Below are 24,324 nucleotides of genomic sequence, written 5' to 3'. Positions count from 1 at the left end.
TCCTTGGAATAGCCCTAGTGTTAATCCAGGTAATGCTGCATCACTTGTAGGTAGTTACTGTCTCTAGGGTCTGTGCTACTCTGGTGGATATGCAGTTACTCAGTACAAGGGGGCATGGTTTGATGTTTTCTGGACCCACCTCGACTATGGGCCCAGGGAGTGACCCCTGAGGCCCTGCCTTGATGGTGGTGGTGGTGGTGGGGGGGGAATGGTGATTTCCCAGTCTCTTTTCCATGGAACCAGACCCAGTGGACACTGAATCATTCTCACTATGCCAGTGGGTGCAGATGGGGGCGGTCTTCTCACTCCACCAACTCCCCTGACCCTGTGCTTGGGTAGGATTCAACATCCCACTCTGTGCTCTGGCGCTGGGGAAGTGCCTCTCTGTGTGGCGATATGTGGTCCCAGCTGGCTTTGTGCAGCTGCATGTCAGGGAGGACTGCCTCCCTGTGGACTGAGCCACAGCCTTCACCATCAACAGCCCCCAGGGTGGCAGACACAGGTAGGCTTTGTCTTTTCCCACAACACTGCAGAGAAATGGCGGCCTTATCCTCCTGCAGACTGAGCCCTCTGCCCAACCACGGCACCCAGGGGTGGAAGATGCAGGCAGGTTCTGTGCTATCATGCAGCCCTCAGGGAGTGAACCACTTTCTCCAGCTGTGGACTGAGTTTCTGACCTACAACCTCACCCAGGCCTGGCTCCCCACTTCCCCAGGTGCGTAAACACGGAGCTGGCCCCAGTCTGAAGAAAATCCCCACAGTTAGAGATCAGATCCCTCTCAGTCTCAGTCCAAGGTCTTTCTCCTGTCTAGATATGGTTCGACAATTCCCTATCTGCTCTTTCTCTTCCCTTTGTTTCTCTGCAGAAAGGGGTCCCTCCCCTCTATGCCCATGCAGCCTTTTTTATCTCCTCCAGTTCACAATCACCCACCTATCTTTTCTCTAGTTTTCCCATTTTCTTCCTAGTAGATTCAGTCTCTTTTCCTCCCAGGCTCTGGTGTTCAAAGTCCTTTGGCTTCTACACTTCTTTGTTTGAGGGACACGGGACAGATGGATCCCCCTGTCTCTCTGCCATTTGGGGCAAGCATATCCCCTCACAAGTATATTTCTTAGTAACCATCACCTACTTCACTCATCCTTTCATCCACCACCCCACTGGTAACCATTAGTTTCTTCTTTATAATTAACAATGTTTCTTGGTTTGACTCTCTCTCTCCTCTCTCTCCTTTTTTGTTCCTTAGTTCACTAGTTTTGTTAAATTCCATGTATGAGTGAAGTCATATGATATTTGCCTTTCTCTGACTGACTTATTTTCTTAGCATAATAGTCTCTAGTTTCATTCATGTCATTGCAAATGACAAAATTTCATTCTTGTTTTACTACTGAATAATATTCTACTGCATACATATACATACATATGAATAATATTCTATAGAATAAAATAGAATAGAATAATATTCTATTGCACATATATACATATTATATGTATATATGTTGCTTGGGTTGCTTCCATAACTTAGCTATAGTAAATAATGCTGCTATAAACATAGGAATACGTGTATCCCTTTGAAATTGTTTTTGTATTTTTGGGTAAATGACCAGTAGTGTGATTACTGGGTTATAAGGTAGTGCTATTTTTAACTTTTTGAGGAACATCCATACTATTTTCCAGAGTCACTGTGCCAGTTTGCATTCCTACCAATAGTGTAAAAGTGTCCCTTTTTCCCCACATTGTCATCAACACCTGTTGTTTCCCGTGCTGTTAATTTTAACCATTCTGACTGGTGTGAAGTGATACCTCATTTAGTTTTGGTTTGTATTCTCCTATGATAAGTGATGTTGAGCATCTTCTCATGTGTCTATTGGGTATCTGTATGTGCTTTCTGCAAAAATATCTATTCAGTTCCCCTGTCCATTTTTGTAATTGATTGTTTTTGGTGTTGATTTGTGTAAGTTATTTACACATTTTGGATATTAAATCTTTATATATAAGATACATCATTTGCAAATGTCTTGTCCTATTGAATTGGTTTCCTTTTTGTTTTGCTGATGGCCACCTTTGCAAAAACTTTTGGTTTTTTTGCAAAAAGTTTTGGTGTAATTACTCCTAACTCTTTGATTCAACATAGTACTGGAAGTACTAGCCACGATAATCAAACAAGCGAAAGAAATAAAAGACATCCAAATTGACGAGGAATACGTAAAACTTTCATTTGCAGATAATGTGACACTATATATAGAAAACCCTGAAGACTCCATCAAAAACTAGTAGAACTGATAAATGAATTTAGTAAATTTGCAAAATTCAAAATTAGTATACAGAAATCTGCTGCATTTCTATGCACTAATAATGAAGTAGAAAAAGAGAAATTAAAGGAAAAGAACAATACCATTTACATTTGCACTAAAGAGAATAATATATCTTAGAATAAACTGAACCAAGGAGGTTAAAAACCTGGACTCTGAAAACCATAAAACATTGAGGGAATAAATTGAAGATAACACAAATAAATGGAGAGGATATTCCATGTTTATGGATTGCAAGAACCAGTATTGTTAAAAGGTACACATTACCCAAAACAATCTACAGATTTAAGGAAATCCTCATCAAAATGCCAAAGTTTTCACAAAACTAGAACAAATAACAAAATTTGTATGGAACCAGGAAAGACCCTGAATAGCCAAAGCAATTTTGAAAAAGAACAAAACCAGAAATATTACAATGTCAGATTCTAAGTTATACTACAAAGCTGTAGTAATCAAAACAGTATAGTACTGGCATAAAAATAGACACATAGATCAATGGAACAGAATAAAGACCCCAGTAATAAATCCACACTTACACAGTCAATTAATCTATGATAAAGCAGCAAGAATATGTAATTGGAAAAAGTCTTTTCAACAAATGACGTTGGGAAAACTGGACAGCAACATGTGAGAGAATGAAATTGGGCCACTTCTTTACACCATACACACACACACACACACACACACACAGCTCAAATGAAAGAAAGACCGAAATGTGAGACCTGAAACCATAAAACACAGAAACAAGAAAACACAGGCAGTCACTCCTTTGACATTGGTCATATACACATTTTTTTTAAAAGATATGTTTTATCTGACAAGGGAAACAAAAGCAAAATTAAACTATTTTATATGATTTATTTATACTTTATAAATATATATATATTTATAAATATATTTATAAACTTCTATGGGAAGTAATTAACCTAAATCCTGCTGATTTTAATTTATGTATAGATGTTTTAAATAGGACCATTTTGAATATGAGCTTGTGTTATGTGTTTCTTTTTTCTTTTCCTTTTCTTTTTTGTTTTGGGCTAGTCTTCACTTTTTTTACATAGTATCCAGGTGCAGTAATCATGTTAACTTCTCAGAATACACAGTTATGAACAACAATATGTTTGTGGGACAGACATATCTGAAACAAACTCACTTCTTATAGGTATTCTTCAACTGTCTTCTCACTTTACAACCAAGTGTGTTAAAAAAAATTGTGTAGCCTCATCATTTGAAACTTTGCATTTCTTAATCACCTCTCAGCTCATGGTGACATGCTTGTGGTACTACTGTTTCATTGAGCACATTTCATGGGCTATGAAATAAATGTATTTCATTAAACCTCATCACAGCCATAAATAGAATAACATATTTTGAAAAGCATCATAGTGCATTACACATAAAATTGTCATATAAGACAATTATATTGATTGTATGTCTATGTAAATGATTGTACTAAAGTATGGTATAAAATACATGTCTAACTGTGTGTTTTGTTTAAAAAAATATGAATGCCTCTGCCAAAATGTAACTACAGAGTCTAAAGAACAATTGTCAATGTTAGTTTCAATGATCTTATCTCTAGCACTTACAAACATTGCTCAACATCTCCCTCTTAACATCGTTCCTTCCTCCATTTCTCTGACCTCTACACTCTCTTAGGTCACAGTAACCTTTATGCTACCTGACACTGCCCTTTCTTGGGGACACCTAAAATTCTGGTGTCCTTCAGTAATCCAGCCTTGGATTTTTTTCTACTTTCATGAAGATTTGTGTCTGATTAATCTTTCTTCTTGTAGTCTTTGGTAGAATTTTCTGGTGAAGCTATCTAGGGCGATGACATTTATTTAAAAACTTCTTTGCGTACAGATAAAAATGCTTCTGTGATTACAGACTATTCTTATTTTCTGTTTCATCTTGTCAGCCTTACAAGTTCCATTTCTCATTAAATTGGTCTTTTTCAATTAAAATTTTAAAGTCTTAAATCTTACAATTGTTATTATATCTCTGTATGTATTTAATGTTTACAGGATCTATAGTGGTGCTTCTTGCTCATTTCTAATGTTTCTGTGTGTGGATGCATGTGTGTGTGCTTTCCATCTGTTTTTTAATTAATCAGTTTTGCTAGTGTTCATTCATTTCATTAATAGTTTTATGAAATCAAATTTTGTATTAGTCCTCTACCACAGGAGAATCTCTTTCTGGGTCCAATTTAAAGTGGTATATGGTTTACTCAAAATCAAAGAGACTCACAAAATACTGTGCTGTTTTGACAGCAGAGATGCGAAATGATTTGGATGGGTTTACCCTGAAATAATTCAGAAAATTCACTGAGATGCTGGCTCTTTCATTTTCCTTAGACATGCATTTAAAGTAACCTAGGGTACCTGACCCTTCCTGTTCACCTACACTTAGCTTTATGTTCTCCATGTAGTAGACCATGGATATATGAAATGATCAATATTTCTGCAAAGCATATTTTCACCAAAAGACAGAAATTGATAGAGCCCGGAAGTACACTAATGTAGCTGTGCTGATGTCCCTCCACGTAAAATAAAATGCATGTTAGATGTCTGTCATTGTATACTTTACTCAAGTAAACAGACCTCAATTGAAGTAGTAAATGCAATTGAACTTGCCATTTAATTGAATTTGTGAAAATGTCCAAAAAAGGGAAATTAAATGGGGAAGTTGGGGATTTATGAGTGTACTTTTGATGAGCACATCTTGTATGGAATTGTTGATTCACTGTATTGTACACCTGCAACTAATATTACACCGTATGTTAACTACCTGGAAATTAAATAAAAACTTAAAAAAAATCACCACCTTTATATCTTTTCCTGATTTCCTTAGGGGAAGATACACTGCTGTTGATTAGTTTGTTTACATTCCATTTGGACCAGGTCACCAGAGAACAGGAGAAACAATGTGATGCTGCTGCCCATTGTTAACATAACTATTTTACCCATGTTTTCATGGTGTGGTGAAATTCACAGGATGTGTTTATGAATCCTTTCCACTCATTCTGAAACAAGTACAGGGAAGAAAATATTTTCTCCTTTACTCTGACTAGTGGGCTAAGGTACGAAGGAGATCCTTTCAAAGCAATTTCATTCGGCCTTTTGACCAAATTTATTTGGTCTTGAATTACAAATGATTGTCTCATGATCTCTGTTTATGTGCTTCAGAAGCAATAAGTTTATAGCTCCAATCTTTATACTCCTCATTCTTTCCATAATGGCCTGTTGAAGTGTTTATGCTGGCCTTTTCCACTTGGGGAACTACAAGTTAACTTTAACAAACTCTTTGCTGTGTGTGCTGTGGACCACTTGTGTCTCATATTTCAATACCATTGTGATCCTCTCTACTTCCAAACAAAACCAGGTGATAAAACTAAAACCAGGTTTTCATATTTTGGAGAGTTTGTTACCTTCAATCATTCATGGAACCAACTGTTGCAGTTCGGTCATAAATATTGGGTTGAATTGCAGAAAAGACATTGCAGTTCACTAACATCTCACAAATAATAGGACTACCAGACTTCCTAAAAAGGAAACAGTGAGTTAATTTTGTGTTTCAGAAAGCAATATAATGCTCATGGTATAAGGGACTTGGGAAAAATATTTTTTTGTGTGCTATTTTATGAAATGTGGGGGATGGATGAGCAGGTTACATTAATATATTTTCTTTAAGGGGCTCCCGGGTGGCTCAGTCAGTTAAGCATCCGACTTCAGCACAGGTCATGATCTCACAGCTTGTGAGTTGGAGCCCCATGTCGGGCTCTGTGTTGACAGCTCAGAACCTGGAGCCTGCTTTGGAGTCTGTGTCTCCCCCTCTCTCTGCCCCTCCCCTGCTCGTATTCTGTCTGTCTGTCTCTCTCTCTAAAAAATAAATAAACATTAAATATATATGTATATATTTATTTTAATGTTCATATAGTCCCAAATCTTGAGATATTTTTGTTTTTTTCAATACTAATGAATACATGTGTGGTAGGCAGAATTAAGGCCCCAAAGATATCCAATTTAAATCTGAATTATTTTTTCTTTAATATGAAAAAAGGGATTTTTGAGGATATAATTAAGAATCTTAAAATGGGGAGAGTATCCTGGATTTTTTTCTTTTTAGTTTTTTATTTTAATTCCAGTTAGTTAACATACAATGTAATATTAGTTTCAGGTGTAAAATTTAGTGATTCATCACTTACGTATAACACCCAGTTCTCATTACAAGTGCCCTCCTTAATACCCATCACCCATAGAACCCATCCTGCTACCCACTTCCCCTCCAGCAACTCTCAATTTGTTCTCTATAGTTAAGAGTCTGTTTGCTGGTTTGAATCTTTTTTCCAAAACCCCTACATTCATCATTTTTTTTAAATTCCACGTATGAGTGAAATCATGTATATACCACATGTTTTTTATCCATTCATCAGTTGATGGACACTTGACTGCTTCCATGTTTTGGCTATTGTAGGTAATATTGCTATCAACATTGGGATGCATGTATTCATTTGAACTGGTGTTTTTGCAATCTTTGGGTAAATACCCAGTAGTGGGATTGCTGGATCATAGGGTAGTTCTACTTTTAACTTTTTCAGAAACCACCATACAGTTTTCCAGAGTGGCTGTGCCAGTTTGCATTCCCGCCAACACTGTAAGAGGGTTCCCCTTTCTCCACAACCTCCCCAATGCCTGTTGTTTCTTGTGTTGTTAATTTTAGCTATTCTGACAATGGCAAGGTGATATCTAATTGGAGTTTTGATTTGCATTTCCCTAATGATAAGTCATGATGAGCATTTTTTCATGTGTCTTTTGGCCATCTGGATGTCTTCTTTGGAGAAATGTCTGTTCATGCCTTCTGCTCATTTTTAATTGGATTATTTGGTTTTTGGGTGCTGAATTTTATAAGTTCATTATATATTTTGGATACTAATCTTTTATTGGTTAATTCATTTGCAAATATTTTCTCCTATTCTCTAGGATTTTTATGGCTTTGGGTCTCACATTTAGGTCTTTAATCCCATTTTGAATTTATTTTTGTGTACGGTATAAGAAAGCAGTCCAATTTCTTTTCTTTTTTTTTTTATGTTAGTGTCCAGTTTCCCAACACCATTTGTTGAAGATACTGTCTTTTTCTCATTGGATATTATTTCCTGAATTTGTGAAAATATTTGACCACATAATTGTGGACTTATTTCTGGGTTTTCAATTTTGTTCCATTGATCTATGTGTCTATTTTTGTGCCAGTATCATATTGTTTGGATTACTATAGCTCTGTGATATAACTTGAAGTCCAGATTGTGTTGCCTCCAGCTTTGCTTTTCTTTTTCAAAATTGCTGTGGATATTCAGGTTCTTTTATGGCTTCATACAAATTTTAAAATTGTTCATTACAGTTCTGTGAAAAATGTTAGTATTTTGATAAGTATTACCTTGATAGATTGCTTTGGGTAGTATAGACATTTGAACAATATTTGTTCTTCCAATCCACTAGCATAGAATGTCTTTTCATTTCTTTGTGTTCTTTTCAATTTCTTTCACTAGTGTTTTATAGTTTAAGAGTACAGGTCTTTTACCTCTTTGGTTAGGTCTATTCCTAAGCATCTTATTATTTTCAGTGCAATTCTAAATGGGATTGATTCCTTGATTTCTTTTTCTGCAGCTTCATTATTAATTATAGAAATGCAACAGATTTCTGTACAGGGGTTTTGCATCCTGTGACGTTACTGAATTTATTCATCAGTCTTAGCAGTTTTTTGGATGAGCCTTTCAAGTTTTCTATATAGGGTATCATGTCATCTGAAGATAGTGAAAGTTTTTACTTCTTCCTTACTGATCACATGCCATGTATGTATGTATGTATGTATGTATGTCTGATTGTGGTGGCTAGGGCCTCCATTACTATATTGAGTAAAAGAGGTGAGAGTGGATATCCTTTTCTTATTCTTGACCTTAAGGGAAAAGCTCTCGGTTTTCATTCATTACAAATGATGATAGCTGTTGGTTTTTTATATAAGGCCTTTATGGTGTTGAGGTGTGTTCTTTCTAAAGCTACTTTGTTAATTTTTTTTTTCATGAATTGATGTTGTAGTTTGTCAAATGCTTTATCTGGATGTATTGAAATTATCATATGGCTGTTATCCTTTCTCTTACCTTTTTCATGTTTTGTTGAAATTGTTTGATACTATGTTGTCAAGGATTTTTGCATCTGTGTTCATCAGAGATATTGGCCTGTAGTTTTCTTTTTTTAGTGGAGTCTATCTGGTTTTGCAAGTAGTGTAATTCTAGGTTCATAGAAATTTAGAAGTTTTCATTCCTTTTCTATTTTAGTTTGAGAAGAATAGATACTAACTCTCTTTAAATGTTTGGTAGAAATTGCCTATGAAATTATCTGGCCCTGGACTTTTGTTTGTTGGGAGGTTTTTGATTACTGTTTGAATTACTTTGCTGGTAATTCATCTTTTCAGGTTTACTCTTTCTTTCTGTTTCAATTTTGGTAATTTATATGCTTCTAGGAATTTTTCCATTTCTACTAGGTTGTCCAATTTGCTGGCCGATAGTTTTTTATAATATTCTCTTATAATTGTTATTCTGTGATTTTCCTTATTTTTGCTCTCTCATTTGTGATTTTATTTATTTGAGTCCTTTATCTTTTCTTCTGAGTAGTCTGACCACAGGCTTATCAATTTTACTATTTTTTTCTAAGAACAGCTTCTATTTTCATCGATCTTTTCTGTTTTTTTCATTGTTTCTATATCATTTATTTCTGCTCTAATCTTTATTATTTCCTCTTCTTCTGGCTTTAGGTTTCACTTGTTCTTTTTCTAGCTCCTTTGGGTGTAAGATTAGGCTGTTGATTTGAAAATTTTCTCGCTTCTTGAGGTAGATCTGCATTGCTATATAATTCTCTCTTATGACCACTTTTGCTGTATCCGAAAGGTTTTTGACAGTTGTGCTTTCATTTTCACCCTTTTCCATGTACTTTTTTAAAATTTATTCTTTGATTTCTTGGTTAATCCATTCATTATTTAGTAGCATATCATTTAACCTCCATATATATGTGTTCTGTCCAGATTTTTTCTTTTGGTTGACTTCTAGTTTCATAGTGTTGTGGTCAGAAAAGTTGCATTGTATGATTTCAATCTTTTTCAATTTGTTGAGGTTTGTTTTTTGGCCTAATATGTGATATATTCTGGAGAATGTCATCTGCACTTGAAAAAAATGTGTATTCTGTTGTTTTAGGATGGAATGTTCTGAATATAACTGTCAAGTCCATCTGTCCAGCGTGCTGTTCAAAACCATTGTTTCTTTGTTGATTTTCATTAGACGACATGTTCATTGATGCAGTGGGGTATGAAAGTCCCCTGTTGCTATTGTATTATTATCAATTTATTGTTTTATGTTTCTTATTAACTGTTTTATGGATTTGGGAGCACCTATGCTATGTGCATAAATATTTACAATTGTTAGTTCTTCATGCTAGATTGTCCCTGTTATTATTATATAGTGTCCTTTTTTTCTCTTATTACTTATTTTAAAGCTTATTTTGTACAATATAAGTATTGTACTCTAACTTTCGTTTGACATCCATTTGCATAATAGATGTTTCTCCCACTCCCTTTCAATTAGCAAGTATCTTTATTTCTTTTTTATTAATTTTTAAAGAGTTTTATTTATTTTTGAGAGACAAAGAGAGACAGAGCACCAGTAGGGGAGGGTAGAAAGAGAAGGAGACACAGAATCTGAAGCAGGCTCCAGGCTCTGAGCTGTCAGCACAGAGCCCTATGTGGGGCTCACACCCATGAACTGTGAGATCATGACCTGAGCTAAAATCAGCTGCTTAACTGACTGAGCCACCCAGGTGCCCCGAATATCTTTAGTTCTCAAATGAGTCTCTTGTAGGCAGTATATAGATGAGTATTGTCTTTTTTTAAAATCCTTTTGGTCTTTTGATTGGACCATTTAGTTCATTTACATTCAATGTGGTTATTGGTAGATATATATTTATTGCCATTTTATTACTTGTTTTGTGGTTGTTTCTGAATATTTTCTTTGTTACATTCTTGTTCTCTCTTCTATAGTTTGCTGATTTTCTTTAGTGTTACATTTAAATTTCTTTTTCCTTATTTGTATTTTTTACTAGTTTTTGATTTGTGGTTAACATTAGGTTTGTATATAACAACTTCTGCATGTAGCAGTCTTATTAAGTTGATGGTTATTTAACTTTGGATCCATTCTTCACTCCTCTCCTCTCCACATTTTGGGTATGTGGTGTCAAATTTTCATCTGAGACTATCCTGGTTTATCCAGGTGAGGCCAGTGTAAACACAAAGGTCTTTAAATGGTTTAAGAGAGGAACAGCAGAAACTGTCAGAATAATGCAGTAGGAGTAAAATTCAAACAGCCAGTGCTGGTTTTATATCACAGGCATTGAAAAAAGGGGGTTTATTATCCAAGGACTGAGGCCACCTTCTAGAAGTTAGAAAAGACAAAGAATATAACTCCCCTAAGGTCTGCACAAATGAGTTCAGCCATATCAATTCCTTGATGTGAGACTCATTTTGTAATTCTGATCTCCAGTATTTAAGATAATTAACATGTATTGTTTTAACCATCAGGTTTGTGGTAATTGGTTATAGCAGCAAAAGGAGACTAATACAACATGAAACACTGGAGCTAATTTTGCTAATTTTGCCATTGCTGAGATCAATTTCTAGGCATCCACTCTAATTAATGATTAGAAGTGCTTTTAAATCTCTGAGTTGCAGTATTAAGTCCAGACCCTCTGGTAAGTGCACTGATATGAAGACATTCAGTCATATAAAATACGTATGCTTTCCTCAAAATCTAGGAATTCATTCAATAACAAAACCATGATGCTGAATTAACACTTTTGTTTTCTTGATTTGGTGTTTTCTTAGCATAATACCTTGCTATTACAATCTACCCCATTTCAAAGACATGTTGGGTCTGATTTTCATTTTGAGGATAAATACATTGAAGTGCTTTTGATAAGGCATAATCTTTGACTTTTTCTTACAAGATGATGTCTTCAAGGTTTTCAGTATGAAGATCCTCATTATCCAGTAACAGAAGGAGTGCCTCATCTGACAAAAGCCTTGGAGGTTGGGATTCAGGGTAATTGTAGTCATCAGAAATTCTCCCAGATATTATCATTCTGACTTTAAGAGTCATATTCTTTTCTAATCAATACCCTAACTTTACATAAGAAATCTACTCTGAATCTTAATTCAACTGGACTTTAGTGCAGTCATGGCATGTTCCATGTTTTTAACCTGAGATTAAATATGCTTGTTCCTGAAAATTTTAACATCTTCATCACCAATAATGACAACTACTTCACCCAGTAGTCTGATTTTCTCATCCCCTTTATATGGATAGTTTGTTCTTCAAATTTTTGTTAATGGTATAATTGAATTGTATTAAGGCCGTGTAATTCCCTCAGTTCATGATAATAAAACAGTATTAAGGTTATTTTGTTTAATTAAATAATTGTATATGAATACATTTATAAAGTTATATATATATACATATATATGTATATGTACATATATACATACATATATGTTATTCTATACATGAAATCAGTGCATTGAACATGACTTTTTATTTATGAAAAATAGTGAGCTATGAGAAATTATTAACATATTGTTGTTTTGCAGAAACTGTTAAATTTATTTAATATATACAAAGATTTTATGGGTCACCATCAAGTCGATTAAGTTGTAAATTTAAGAATTACTCAATATTCCTCTTATAAATTGGGATTTTTGCCATATTTAGTACTCTGTGACTTCCCTCATTCTATATTGCTAATTTAAAAAATACTAGTTGTGGGGAGCAGGAAAATGGCAGTGGAGTAGGAGGAATCTAGTCTTCCCTCTTTCCAAAAACATGACTAGATAAGCAAATTATCCTAAATACCTCACAAATGGAGGGCAAGAGTAACAGAACAAACTCAACAATGAAAGGGAGAGAAGAAACCACAATTAAGAAGGGAGGAAGTGCAGAAATGTAGTTTAGGGGAGAAAAAGATCACGGGTGCTGTAGAAGGGAGGTAGCCATGGTTGCAGAGAAGGATGGGAGAGAGATTAGCAAACAGAGGAATGAACAAGGAGAACATTTCCCCAAAACCATTGGTTTAGAAAATGAGAGCACCTGAATTTTGTGAGTTCTTGCAACCAGTAGGGCCTAAAAGTTGGAATTTTAAATGGCAGCAGGCTGGGCTGACAACCTGGGAGCAGACAGCCTGGAAACAACGATCTGAAGGAGTTGGGGCACACGGGTGGGAGATTATTTGGTCTTCTCAGAATGCATCCCTGAGAGGTAGCTTTCATGGAGACACTTCTCTGGGAACAAAGGATCTGGCCAGTGCCATTTCCATCACCTGCACACCTCAGCATAAGCACAGATCACCTGCAAAAAACAGCATAGTGCAGACACTGGATAATTTGCTTACACCAAGACCAACGGAACTGCGATCTGGTGAACTGCTCTTTTCAGTCACATTTGCCTCACTCCCAGCATGGGACTTCCCCAGAAGACCAGCTAAAACCCCTCCCCACACTATGTTTCCCAAGAAAACAAGAGAGTTCTGCAGGGCCTCACTTCCAGTGGTACTGGTGTCAAGTTTCATTACACAAGCAGATCAAAGCACACCTAGTTAAAACTCACGACATTCTGACTAGGGGCAAAATACTGACGATTGCAGGCAAGGAGAGCCTCTACAGATTACTGGCATGAAGGATGGAGCAGCCAGAAGACAAGAGCAGAGCACGCACAGCACACACAACACACTCCCTGAGGTGCTAGCCACTACCTAACTTCTTTTTCACAAGGCCATTACTTTCAGGAATAGGAGACATAAGTGGCTTTTCTAACACACAAAAGAAGTCAGAGACTTAGACAAAATGTGAAGACAGAGGAATTTATCCCAAATGAAAGAACAACATAAGGCCTTGGGCAGAGATCTAAGTGAAACGTATATAAGTAACATGCCTGATATAGAATTCAAGGCAATGATCATATAGATACTCACGGGGCTTGAGAAAAGAATAGAAGACAACAGTGAGACCCTTACCACAGGGACAAAACAAAAAACAACAATCAGAGATGAAGGATGAAATAAACAAGATGAGAAACGCACTTGATGCCAGGAGCAGCAGGGTAGAAGAGTCGGAAGAATGAATTAATGGTCTGTGAGACAAAGTAATGAAATGCGATGAAGCTGAACAAAGACAGAAGGAAGAATTATGAAAAGGAGAATAGATTTAGGGAACCCAGTGACTCCATCAAATATAATAACATTCATATCATAGTAGTTCTAAAAGAAGAAAATAGAGAAAGGGGCATAAAAATTTACTTGAAGAAATAATGGCTGAAACCTTCCCTCATTTGGGGAAGGAAACAGACATCCAGAGCCAGGAGACACAGAGAACTCCCTTCAAGATCAATAAATGCCAACCAACACCAAGACATTGTAAATACATTTGCAAAATAGAGCAATAAAGAGAAAATCATAAAAGCAGCAAGACAAAAGAAGTTATTAACTTACATGGAGGGCCATAATGCTAGATGGAGATTTCTTAACAGAAACTTTGTAGGCCAGAGGGAGTGGCATGCTATATAAAACATGCTAAATGGAAAAATCTGCATCCAAGAATACTTTGTCCACCAGGACTGTCTTTCAGAATAGAAGGAGAGATAATCAGTTTCCCAGACACAAAAACATGAGAGGAGTTTGTGACCATTGAACCAGCCTTGCAATAAATATTAAAAAGGACTCTTTTTTTTTGTTTTTAAACTGAAATTTTGTTTTTTTCAATATATGAAGTGAATTGTCAAATTGGTTTCCATACAACACCCAGTGCTCATCCCAAAAGGTGCCCTCCTCAATACCCATCACCCACCCTCCCCTCCCTCCCACCTCCTATCAACCCTCAGTTTGTTCTCAGCTTTTAAGAGTCTCTACTGCTTTGAATCTCTCCCAATCTAACCTCCTTTTTTTTTTCCTTTCCCTCCCCCATGGGTTTCTGTTAAGTTTTTCAGAATCCACATAAGAGTGATCTTTCTCTGTATGGCTTATTTCACTTAGCATTACACTCTCCAGTTCCATCCACGTTGCTACAAAGGGCTATATTTCATTCTTTCTCATTGCCACATAGTACTCCATTGTGTATATAAACCACAATTTCTTTATCCATTCATCAGTTGATGGACATTTAGGCTCTTTCCATAATTTGGCTATTGTTGAGAGTGCTGCTATAAACATTGGGGTACAAGTGCCCCTATGCATCAGTACTCCTGTATCCCTTGGATAAATTCCTAGCAGTGCTACTGCTGGGTCATAGGGTAGGTCTACTTTTAATTTCCTGAGGAACCTCCACACTGTTTTCCAGAGTGGCTGCACCAATTTGCAATCCCACCAACAGTGCAAGAGGGTTCCCATTTCTCCACATCCTCGCCAGCATCTATCGTCTCCTGATTTGTTCATTTTGGCCACTCTGACTGGCGTGAGGTGATACCTGAGTGTGGTTTTGATTTGTATTTCCCTGATGAGGAGTGACGTTGAGCATCTTTTCATGTGCCTGTTGGCCATCCGGATGTCTTCTTTAGAGAAATGTCTATTCATGTTTTCTGCCCATTTCTTCACTGGATTATTTGTTTTTCGGGTGTGGAGTTTGGTGAACTCTTTATAGATTTTGGATACTAGCCCTTTGTCTGATATGTCATTTGCAAATATCTTTTCCCATTCCGTTGGTTGCCTTTTAGTTTTCTTGGTTGTTTCCTTTGCTGTGCAGAAGTTTTTATCTTCATAAGGTCCCAGTAGTTCATTTTTGCTTTTAATTCCCTTGCCTTTGGGGATGTGTCAAGTAAGAAATTGCTATGGCTGAGGTCAGAGAGGTTTTTTCCTGCTTTCTCCTCTAGGGTTTTGATGGTTTCCTGTGTCACATTCAAGTCCTTCATCCATTTTGAGTTTATTTTTGTGAATGGTGTGAGAAAGTGGTCTAGTTTCAACCTTCTGCACGTTGCTGTCCAGTTCTCCCAGCATCATTTGTTAAAGAGACTGTCTTTTTTTCATTGGATGTTCTTTCCTGCTTTGTCAAAGATGAGTTGGCCATATGTTTGTGGGTCTAGTTCTGGGGTTTCTATTCTATTCCATTGGTCTATGTGTCTGTTTTTGTGCCAATACCATGCTGTCTTGATGATGACAGCTTTGTAGTAGAGGCTAAAGTCTGGGATTGTGATGCCTCCTGCTTTGGTCTTCTTCTTCAAAATTCCTTTGGCTATTCGGGGCCTTTTGTGGTTCCATATGAATTTTAGGATTGCTTGTTCTAGTTTCGAGAAGAATGCTGGTGCAATTTTGATTGGGATTGCATTGAATGTGTAGATAGCTTTGGGTAGTATTGATATTTTGACAACATTTATTCTTCCAATCCCTGAGCATGGAATGTTTTTCCATTTCTTTATATCTTCTTCAATTTCCTTCATAAGCTTTCTATTGTTTTCAGCATACAGATATTTTACATCTTTGGTTAGGTTTATTCCTAGGTATTTCATGCTTCTTGGTGCAATTGTGAATGGGATCAGTTTCTTTATTTGTCTTTCTGTTGCTTCATTATTAGTGTATAAGAATGTAACTGATTTCTGTACATTGATTTTGTATCTTGCAACTTTGCTGAATTCATGTATCAGTTCTAGCAGACTTTTGGTGGAGTCTATCAGGTTTTCCATGTATAATATCATGTCATCTGCAAAAAGTGAAAGCTTAACTTCATCTTTGCCAAGTTTGATGCCTTTGATTTCCTTTTGTTGTCTGATTGCTGATGCTAGACCTTCCAACACTATGTTAAACAACAGCGGTGAAAGTGGGCATCCCTGTCGTGTTCCTGATCTCAGGGAAAAAGCTCTCAGTTTTTCCCCGTTGAGGATGATGTTAGCTGTGGGCTTTTCATAAATGGCTTTTATGATCTCTAAGTATGTTCCTTCTATCCCGACTTTCTCGAGGGTTTTTATTAAGAAAGCGTGCTGAATTTTGTCAAAGGCCTTTCTGCATTGATTGACAGGATCATATGGTTCTTATCTTTTCTTAATGTGATGTATCACGTTGATTGATTTGTGAATGTTGAACCAGCCCTGCATCCCAGGAATGAATCCCACTTGATCATGGTGAATAATTCTTTGTATATGCTGTTGAATTCGATTTGCTAGTATCTTATGGAGATTATTTGCATCCATCTTCATCAGGGATATTGGCCTGTAGTTCTCTTTTTTTACTGGGTCTCTGTCTGGTTTAGGAATCAAAGTAATACTGGCTTCATAGAATGAGTCTGGAAGTTTTCCTTCCCTTTCTATTTCTTGGAATATCTTGAGAAGGATAGGTATTATCTCTGCTTTAAATGTCTGGTAGAACTCCCCTGGGAAGCCAACTGGCTGTGGACTCTTATTTGTTGGGAGATTTTTGATGACTGATTCAATTTCTTTGCTGGTTATGGGTCTGTTCAAGCTTTCTATTTCCTCCTGATTGAGTTTTAGAAGGGTGTGGGTGTTTAGGAATTTGTCCATTTCTTCCAGGTTGTCCAGTTTGTTGCCATATAACTTTTCATAGTATTCCCTGATAATTGCTTGTATCTCTGAGGGATTGTTTGTAATAATTCTATTTTCATTCATGATTTTATCTATTTGGGTCATCTCCATTTTCTTTTTGAGAAGCCTGGCTAGATGTTTATCAATTTTGTTTATTTTTTTCAAAAAAAACTAACTCTTGGCTTTGTTGATCTGCTCTACAGTTTATTTAGATTCTATATTGTTTATTTCTGCTCTGATCTTTATTATTTCTCTTCTTCTGCTGGGCTTAGGCTGTCTTTGCTGTTCTGCTTCTAGTTCCTTTAGGTGTGCTGTTAGATTTTGTATTTGGGATTTTCTTGTTTCTTGAGATAGGCCTGGATTGCAATGTATTTTCCTCTCAGGACTGCCTTCGCTGCATCCCAAAGCGTTTGGATTGTTGTATTTTCATTTTCGTGTGTTTCCATATATTTTTTAATTTCTTCTCTAATTGCCCGGTTGACCCACTCATTCTTTAGTAGGGTGTTCTTTAACCTCCATGCTTTTGGAGGTTTTTCAGACTTTTTTCTGTGGTTGATTTCAAGCTTCATAGTATTGTGGTCTGAAAGTATGCATGGTATGATTTCAATTCTTGTATACTTATGAAGGGCTGTTTTGTGACCCAGTATATGATCTATCTTGGAGAATGTTCCATGTGCACTCGAGAAGAAAGTATATTCTGTTGCTTTGGGGTGCAGATTTCTAAATATATCTGTCAAGTCCATCTGATCCAATGTATCATTCAGGGCCCTTGTTTCTTTATTGACCATGTGTCTAGATGATCTATTCATTTCTGTAAGTGGAGTGTCAAGTCCCCTGCAATTACCACATTCTTATCAGTAAGGTTGGTTATGTTTGCGAGTAATGCTTTATATATTTGGGGGCTCCTGTTTCGGTGCATAGACATTTATAATTGTTAGCTCTTCCTGATGGACAGACCCTGTGATTATTGTATAATGCCCTTCTTCATCTCTTGTTACAGCCTTTAATTTAAAGTCTAGTTTGTCTGATATAAGTATGGCTACTCCAGCTTTCTTTTGACTTCCAGTAGCATGACAAATAGTTCTCCTTCCCCTCACTCTCAATCTGAAGGTGTCCTCAGGTCTAAAATGAGTCTCTTGTAGACAGCAAATAGATAGGTCTTCTTTTTTTATCCATTCTGATACCCTATGTCTTTTGGTTGGCGCATTTAGTCCATTTACATTCAGTGTTATTATAGAAAGATATGGGTTTAGAGTTATTGTCATGTCCGTAGGTTTCATGCTTGTAGTCATGTCTCTGGTACTTTGTCTCACAGGATCCCCCTTAGGATCTCTTGTAGGGCTGGTTTAGTGGTGATGAATTCCTTCAGTTTTTGTTTGTGTGGGAAGACCTTTATCTCTCCTTCTATTCCAAATGACAGACTTGCTGGATAAAGGATTCTGGGCTGCATATTTTTTCTGTTCATCACATTGAAGATCTCCTGCCATTCCTTTCTGGCCTGTCAAGTTTCAGTAGAGAGATGGGTCACGAGACTTATAGGTCTCCCTTTATATGTTACAGCACGTTCATCTCTAGCTACTTTCAGAATTCTTTCTTTATCCTTGTATTTTGCCAGTTTCACTATGATATGTCGTGCAGAAGATTGATTCAAGTTACGTCTGAAGGGAGTTCTCTGTGCCTCTTGGATTTCAATGTCTTTTTCCTTCCCCAGATCAGGGAAGTTCTCAGCAATGATTTATTCAAGTACACCTTCTGCACCTTTCCCTCTCTCTTCCTCCTCTGGAATACCAATTATGCGTAGATTATTTCTCTTTAGTGCATCACTTAGTTCTCTACTTTTCCCCTCATACTCCTGGATTTTTTTAAACTCTCTTTTTCTCAGCTTCTTCTTTTTCCATAATTTTATCTTCTAGTTCACCTATTCTCTCCTCTACCTCTTCAATCCAAGCCTTGGTTGTCTCCATTTCATTTTGCAGCTCATTGATAGCATTTTTTAGCTCCTCCTGTCTGTTCCTTAGTCCCTGGATCTCTGTAGCAATAGATTCTCTGCTGTCCTTTATACTGTTTTCAAGCCCAGTGATTAATTTTATGACTATTATTCTAAATTCACTTTCTGTTATATTGTTTAAATCGTTTTTGATCAGTTCGTTACCTGTTGTTTTTTCCTGGATGTTTTTTTGAGGGGACTTCTTCCATTTCGTCATTTTGGATAGTCCCTGGTGTGGTGGGGAACTGAAGGGCACTTCCCCTGTGCTGTCTTGAATAACTTGAGTTGGTGGATGGGGCCACAGTCAGGTTGATGTCTGCCCCCAGCCCACCGCTGGGGCCACAGTCAGACTGGTGTGTGCCTTCTCTTCCTCTCTCCTAGGGGAGGGATCACTGTGGGGTGGTGTGGCCCATCTGGGCTACTTGCACACTGCCAGGCTTGTGGTGCTGGGGATCTGGCGTATTAGCTGGGGTGGATTGGCAAAGTGTACAGAGGCGGGAGGGGAAGGCTCAGCTTGCTTTTCCTTCAGAGATCCGCTTTGGGAGGGGCCCCTCTTCTTTGGGCCTCTCGTCTGCACTTGGCTCTGTGGACTCTGTTCTGCTAGTCTTCTGTTGGTTTTCTGGGTTATTTAGGCAGGTGTAAGTGGAATCTAAGTGATCAGCAGGACACGCAGTGGGCCCAGCGCCCTCCTATGCCGCCATCTTCCCAGCTGCCTCTGAAATTTTGTCCCCTTGAGTCTAAAGAGGACTCTTTAAGTGCAAAGGAGAGATCTCAAGTGACAGTGTAAACACATGAAACAGAAAAGTAGTAAAAATGAATATATCTATAAAATTTGGTCAAGGAACTCACACTAGAAAAAAAGGTTATAAAATATGATAACATAAAACAGGGGAGGGAAGGGGAAAAATGGGTTGAAACTTGAATGAGTATCAACTTAATATAGATTTCAATTTGAATAAGAGTTTGTATACAAATGTAATAGTAACCATATAGTAAGAACCAGTAGTAAACATGCAAACAATAAAGAGAAAGAATTCAAATATACCATTAAAGAAAATCAGGAAAGCATAGAAAGACAAGCAAGGATCAGAGAAAATCTCCAGAAACAACCACAAAATAAGTAATAAAATTGCAATAAATACATATCTATCAATAATTATTTTGAATGTAAATGGATTAAATACTTCATTCAAAACACATAAAGTGTCAGAATGGATTGAAAAAATAAAGACCCATCCTTTTCCATGCTACCCAGAGAGGGATTCATATGATATTGCATTCTAGTCATAACTGAAAGGGAAGAATCCAGAGACTTGATGTCCTGCAAATGAATGAGGAGGATGTCCTCAAATTCCTTGTGGCAGGAACCCATATAGGTGGCACCAACCTTGACTTCCAAATGGAACAGTATATCTACAAAAGAAAAATTATGGCATCTATGTCATAGATCTGAAGAGAACCTGAGAGAAGCTTCTGCTGGCAGCTTGTGCCTGTGTTGCCACTGAAAACCTGGCTGATGTCAGTGTTATCCCATCCAGGAATACTGGCCAGCGAGCTGGGCTGCAGTGTGTTGATGCTACTGGAGCCACACTTATTGTTGGCCATTTCATTTTTGTAAACTTCACTAACTAGATCCAGGAGGTCTTCTGGGAACCAAGACCTCTGATGGCTACTGATCCCAGGGCTGACAAGCAGCTCTCACAGAGGCATCTTATGTTAACCTGCCTACCATCGCTTTGTGTAACACAGACTCTCCTCTGCACTATGTGGACATTGCCATCTTGTGCAACAATAGGGAGCTCACTAAATGGGTCTGATCTGGTGGATGCTTGCCCAGGAAGTTGTTTGAATGAATGATATCATAGCCTGTGAACACTTAAGGATATCATACCTGATCTCTACTTCTACAGAGATCCTGAAAAGAAAGAGCACACCTCTGCTCAAAAGACTGTGATCAAGGAGCAATTTCCAGGTGAATGTACTTTTTCACCTCCTGAGTTCACTCATCCTGAAGTCGCAGACTGCCCTGAAGGCATGCAGGTGCCCTCTGCACCTATTCAGCAGTTCCCTACTGAAGACTGGAGTACTCAGCTTGCCACTGAAAACTAGTCTGCAGCTCCCACTGTTCAGGCTGCTGAATGGGTAGGAACAGCCATTGAGTGATCTTAAATTGCTCTTCCAAAAGACTGAAAGTGAAGGGCTAGAGAAACATTTATCATGCAAATATATGTCAAAAGAAATCCAGAGTAGCAATACTTATATTGGACAATTTGTAATTTAAAACAAACACTATAACTTTTTAGAGAACCTCCGTACTGTTTTCTACAGTTGCTGCACCAGTTTGCATCCCCACCAACAGTGCAAGAAGGTTCCCCTTTTTCCACATCCTCACCAACACCTGTTGTTTTGTGTGTTGTTAATTTTAGCCATTCTGACAGGTGTGAGGTGGTATCAACATGGCTTTAATTTGTATTAACCTGATAATGAGTGATGTTAAGCATATTTTCATGTGTCTGTTGGTCATCTGGATGTCTTCTTTGGAAAAATGTCTATTTAAGTCTTCTGCCCATTTTGTAATTGGATTATGTTTTTTGGGTATTGAGTTTTATAAGTTCTTAATATGTTTTAGATACTAAACCTTTATCAAATATGTCATTTGTAAATATCTTCTATCATTTTGTAGGTTACCTTTTTAGTTTTGTAACCTCTCTGGCATTGTGTGTAGCAAGTTCTTTCTAGATATGTCTCCTGAGGCAAGGAAATGAAAAACCAAAATAAACTCTTAAAAATTGACATGAACAAGTGAATATATAAGTATCTAAAAAATGGTACTTGTGAATCTAATCTTAACAACAAAAATACAAACTACTTCAGCATTGACAGATATAATTAGCCTGAATATATTTGTATTTAATTTGAAATAGTTATTCTTGTTATTTGAGTATCTATCTCTATGATTGCTTATCTTTAAAAATTATATGTGGTGTCTGGGTGGCTCAGTCGGTTAAGCATCCGACTTTGGCTCAGGTAATGATCTCACAGTTTGCAAGTTCAAGCCCTACATCAGACCCTGTGCTGACACCTCAAGAGCCTGGAGTCTGCTTCAGATTCTTTGTCTCCTGCTCTCTCTTTACTCCTACGCCGCTTGCACTCTGTCTCTCCCTTTCTCAAAAGTTAGTAAACTTTAAAAAATTAAAAAAGATACATATGATTTCCCTATGATACTTTAATCAAATTTATATCCTAAATTTCATATATAATTTTTTTTCTTTGAACTTTCCATACTTTATTTTTATGGCATGTTTGTGGAGAAAATTTTATTACCCAATTCCAAAATCCACATTTATTCAGCAAATATGGTGCATGTCACTTACACAGAAACATAGTATTAATGCTTCCTGAACATATATTCTTTCTTGATCTTGTCATTCAGGTCTGAGAACCTCCATAACAACATGAGATAGTGTCACATGCTTAGATGATGGGCTTCTTTGCAGTTAGATCACTGTATTGAAAACCTTTTCCCCCTAACTTGTGATAGTCCAAAAATGTCAATTTTTGTTTTTATCCTTTAGGCAAAGAAGTTTTATCTGCCTCTAATCAGGTAATAAAAATATTAACTTGTGTGATAAATGTCAAAATACATATGACTTTATTTAAGGGTAGCTATAGGTCCTTCTGATAATTTCTGAATGAACTTGTAAAGCACTTTATGTTTTAAATAATTTTCCTTATATTTTTAATTCAAAAATTGTAAAATTAAAAAAATATATATTTTAACTGATTTAAATGATTGGCAAGTTTGTTGTTGTCCTTGTTGTTGTCCTAATTCTACTGAAGCTTATCATTTTAATTTTCAAAACTACTGTAACAAAAATAAAATTAAGTCAATTTACACTTATAATTTGACCACCAAAAACATTAATTCTTTTCAGCTTTCCATATTGCCTTCTAATGTTTCAACCCAGGAATTAGCATTTATATTTACAAACATGGTGGACCACATGGTGGTTAATAGACACATAAAGAATGTTTATTCCTTTTAATACTATATCACAAGCATTTTATTGATTTAATTATAATGCAGTATTTTAATGTTTTCCATTTTCTTTTTCATGGTCTATGCAACAAAAATGTTGTTGAGGTCAAAATTTTAATCATATTTTATCTTATGACACTTTATTTTTTATGTAGTTTGACTACTTATTGACATATAATTATTGCATATATTATGTCTGAATATCTGTGACTTAATGTATATCATTACTTTTTAAAAAAAATATTCAGAAGGATAATAGTATCCTTCTTTTCCCTTTTAATATTTGAAGTGAAATGAAAGTATAATGAGTAGTAGTTTGGATACCTAATGTAAGATCACCATCAGACAAGAAGAAACAAAGGGCAGATGTTGAGCTCAAATTTGATAGATGATCCTGGATCCTTTATTTATTATTATTTTTATTTTTCTGTGCTTGGCAGGAACATGAGAATGGCAGTGGTTCTGAGGAAGTGTGCTACACTGTCATTAGTCACAATTCCTATCGGAGGCCCTCCCTGAGCTCCAACGATGATGGTTATGAGAATATCGACTCCACCACAAAGACAGTGAAGCCATTTAGAAATGGGCCCGAAACAGAATATGCCCTTCTCAGGATGACTTGTGCTACTAGGCCTTCTTCCTGTACCGCTGACCATGATTATGAACTTGTGCTTCCCCACTAGAAATCTCATGCTTCCACTAAAAAAGATGATACAAACTAGTAGCCTCCAAAGGAGTGTTTCTGCATCTCTGAAACATGACATCTTTGTGGTTTGGGTTAAGCCATATAAATTGACATAAGGTTATAGAGTATTCTACATTTCTTTGTAAGGTTTGAGGACATGGAAATGGTGGAATCTTCCTAGGGCATTGAACATCCATCAATATATGACCTAACATCCAATTCCAACACTGCTCTACAAATTTCAAATGACAAAATTTCCACTCATAATCTATTTCATTTTTGAGGTATAATCTACTCAATAAACTTTTAAAATATAAGATCAATGACCAGACCATTTGTTAACCTGATTTTTACTTAAATTTTGACTTTTTTCACATATTGGAAGATTCTGCTTGTTAACTTGAGGTCACAGTTCAAAAATCCATAGGTTTTGATATTGACCTTTCTGAGAGGAGAAGCTGGTAGTCATTATAAAAGAATAAATGTATCAAATTTAGTTGCTTATTGTATTTTCCTTCAATGGTAAATCAAGATTCAAGGATTAGTAAAAAACAAATATAAGGTTTGTGCATATAGCTTTGCTCACAACATACTAATTAATTTAATCTATGACTAGCTACTTCTGCTGAAGGAAGGTGAATAGTTTTGAGTCTTAAAATTCAGTATATTGGATTTCTGGGAAGATGGAAGGCATAGGA

General features: G+C 36.6%; 1 protein-coding gene and 1 pseudogene across 1 annotated transcript; both read left to right on the top strand.

Moving 5' to 3' along the window:
- The first annotated feature begins 12,477 nt into the window (after positions 1 to 12,477).
- LOC122479148 lies at positions 12,478 to 21,182 on the top strand (annotated as a pseudogene).
- GCSAML (germinal center associated signaling and motility like) lies at positions 21,041 to 23,659 on the top strand. The gene is made up of 3 exons (XM_043573201.1): positions 21,041 to 21,044; positions 22,478 to 22,506; positions 23,382 to 23,659. The coding sequence occupies exons 1-3, from the start codon at positions 21,041 to 21,043 to the stop codon at positions 23,622 to 23,624; spliced, it is 276 nt and encodes a 91-aa protein (XP_043429136.1). The 3' UTR covers positions 23,625 to 23,659.
- Positions 23,660 to 24,324: the final 665 nt, after the last annotated feature.

Source organism: Prionailurus bengalensis, chromosome A1 (genome assembly GCF_016509475.1).
Source record: "Prionailurus bengalensis isolate Pbe53 chromosome A1, Fcat_Pben_1.1_paternal_pri, whole genome shotgun sequence".
Lineage (NCBI taxonomy): Eukaryota > Metazoa > Chordata > Mammalia > Carnivora > Felidae > Prionailurus > Prionailurus bengalensis.
Note: the sequence above shows the minus strand (reverse complement) of the source record. Positions and strands in the feature narration are given on the sequence as shown.

Coding starts and splice junctions, on each gene's coding strand:
- GCSAML (XM_043573201.1), top strand. Junction 22,507..23,381: donor TTTTATCTGCCTCTAATCAG/GTAATAAAAATA, acceptor TGTGCTTGGCAG/GAACATGAGAATGGCAGTGG.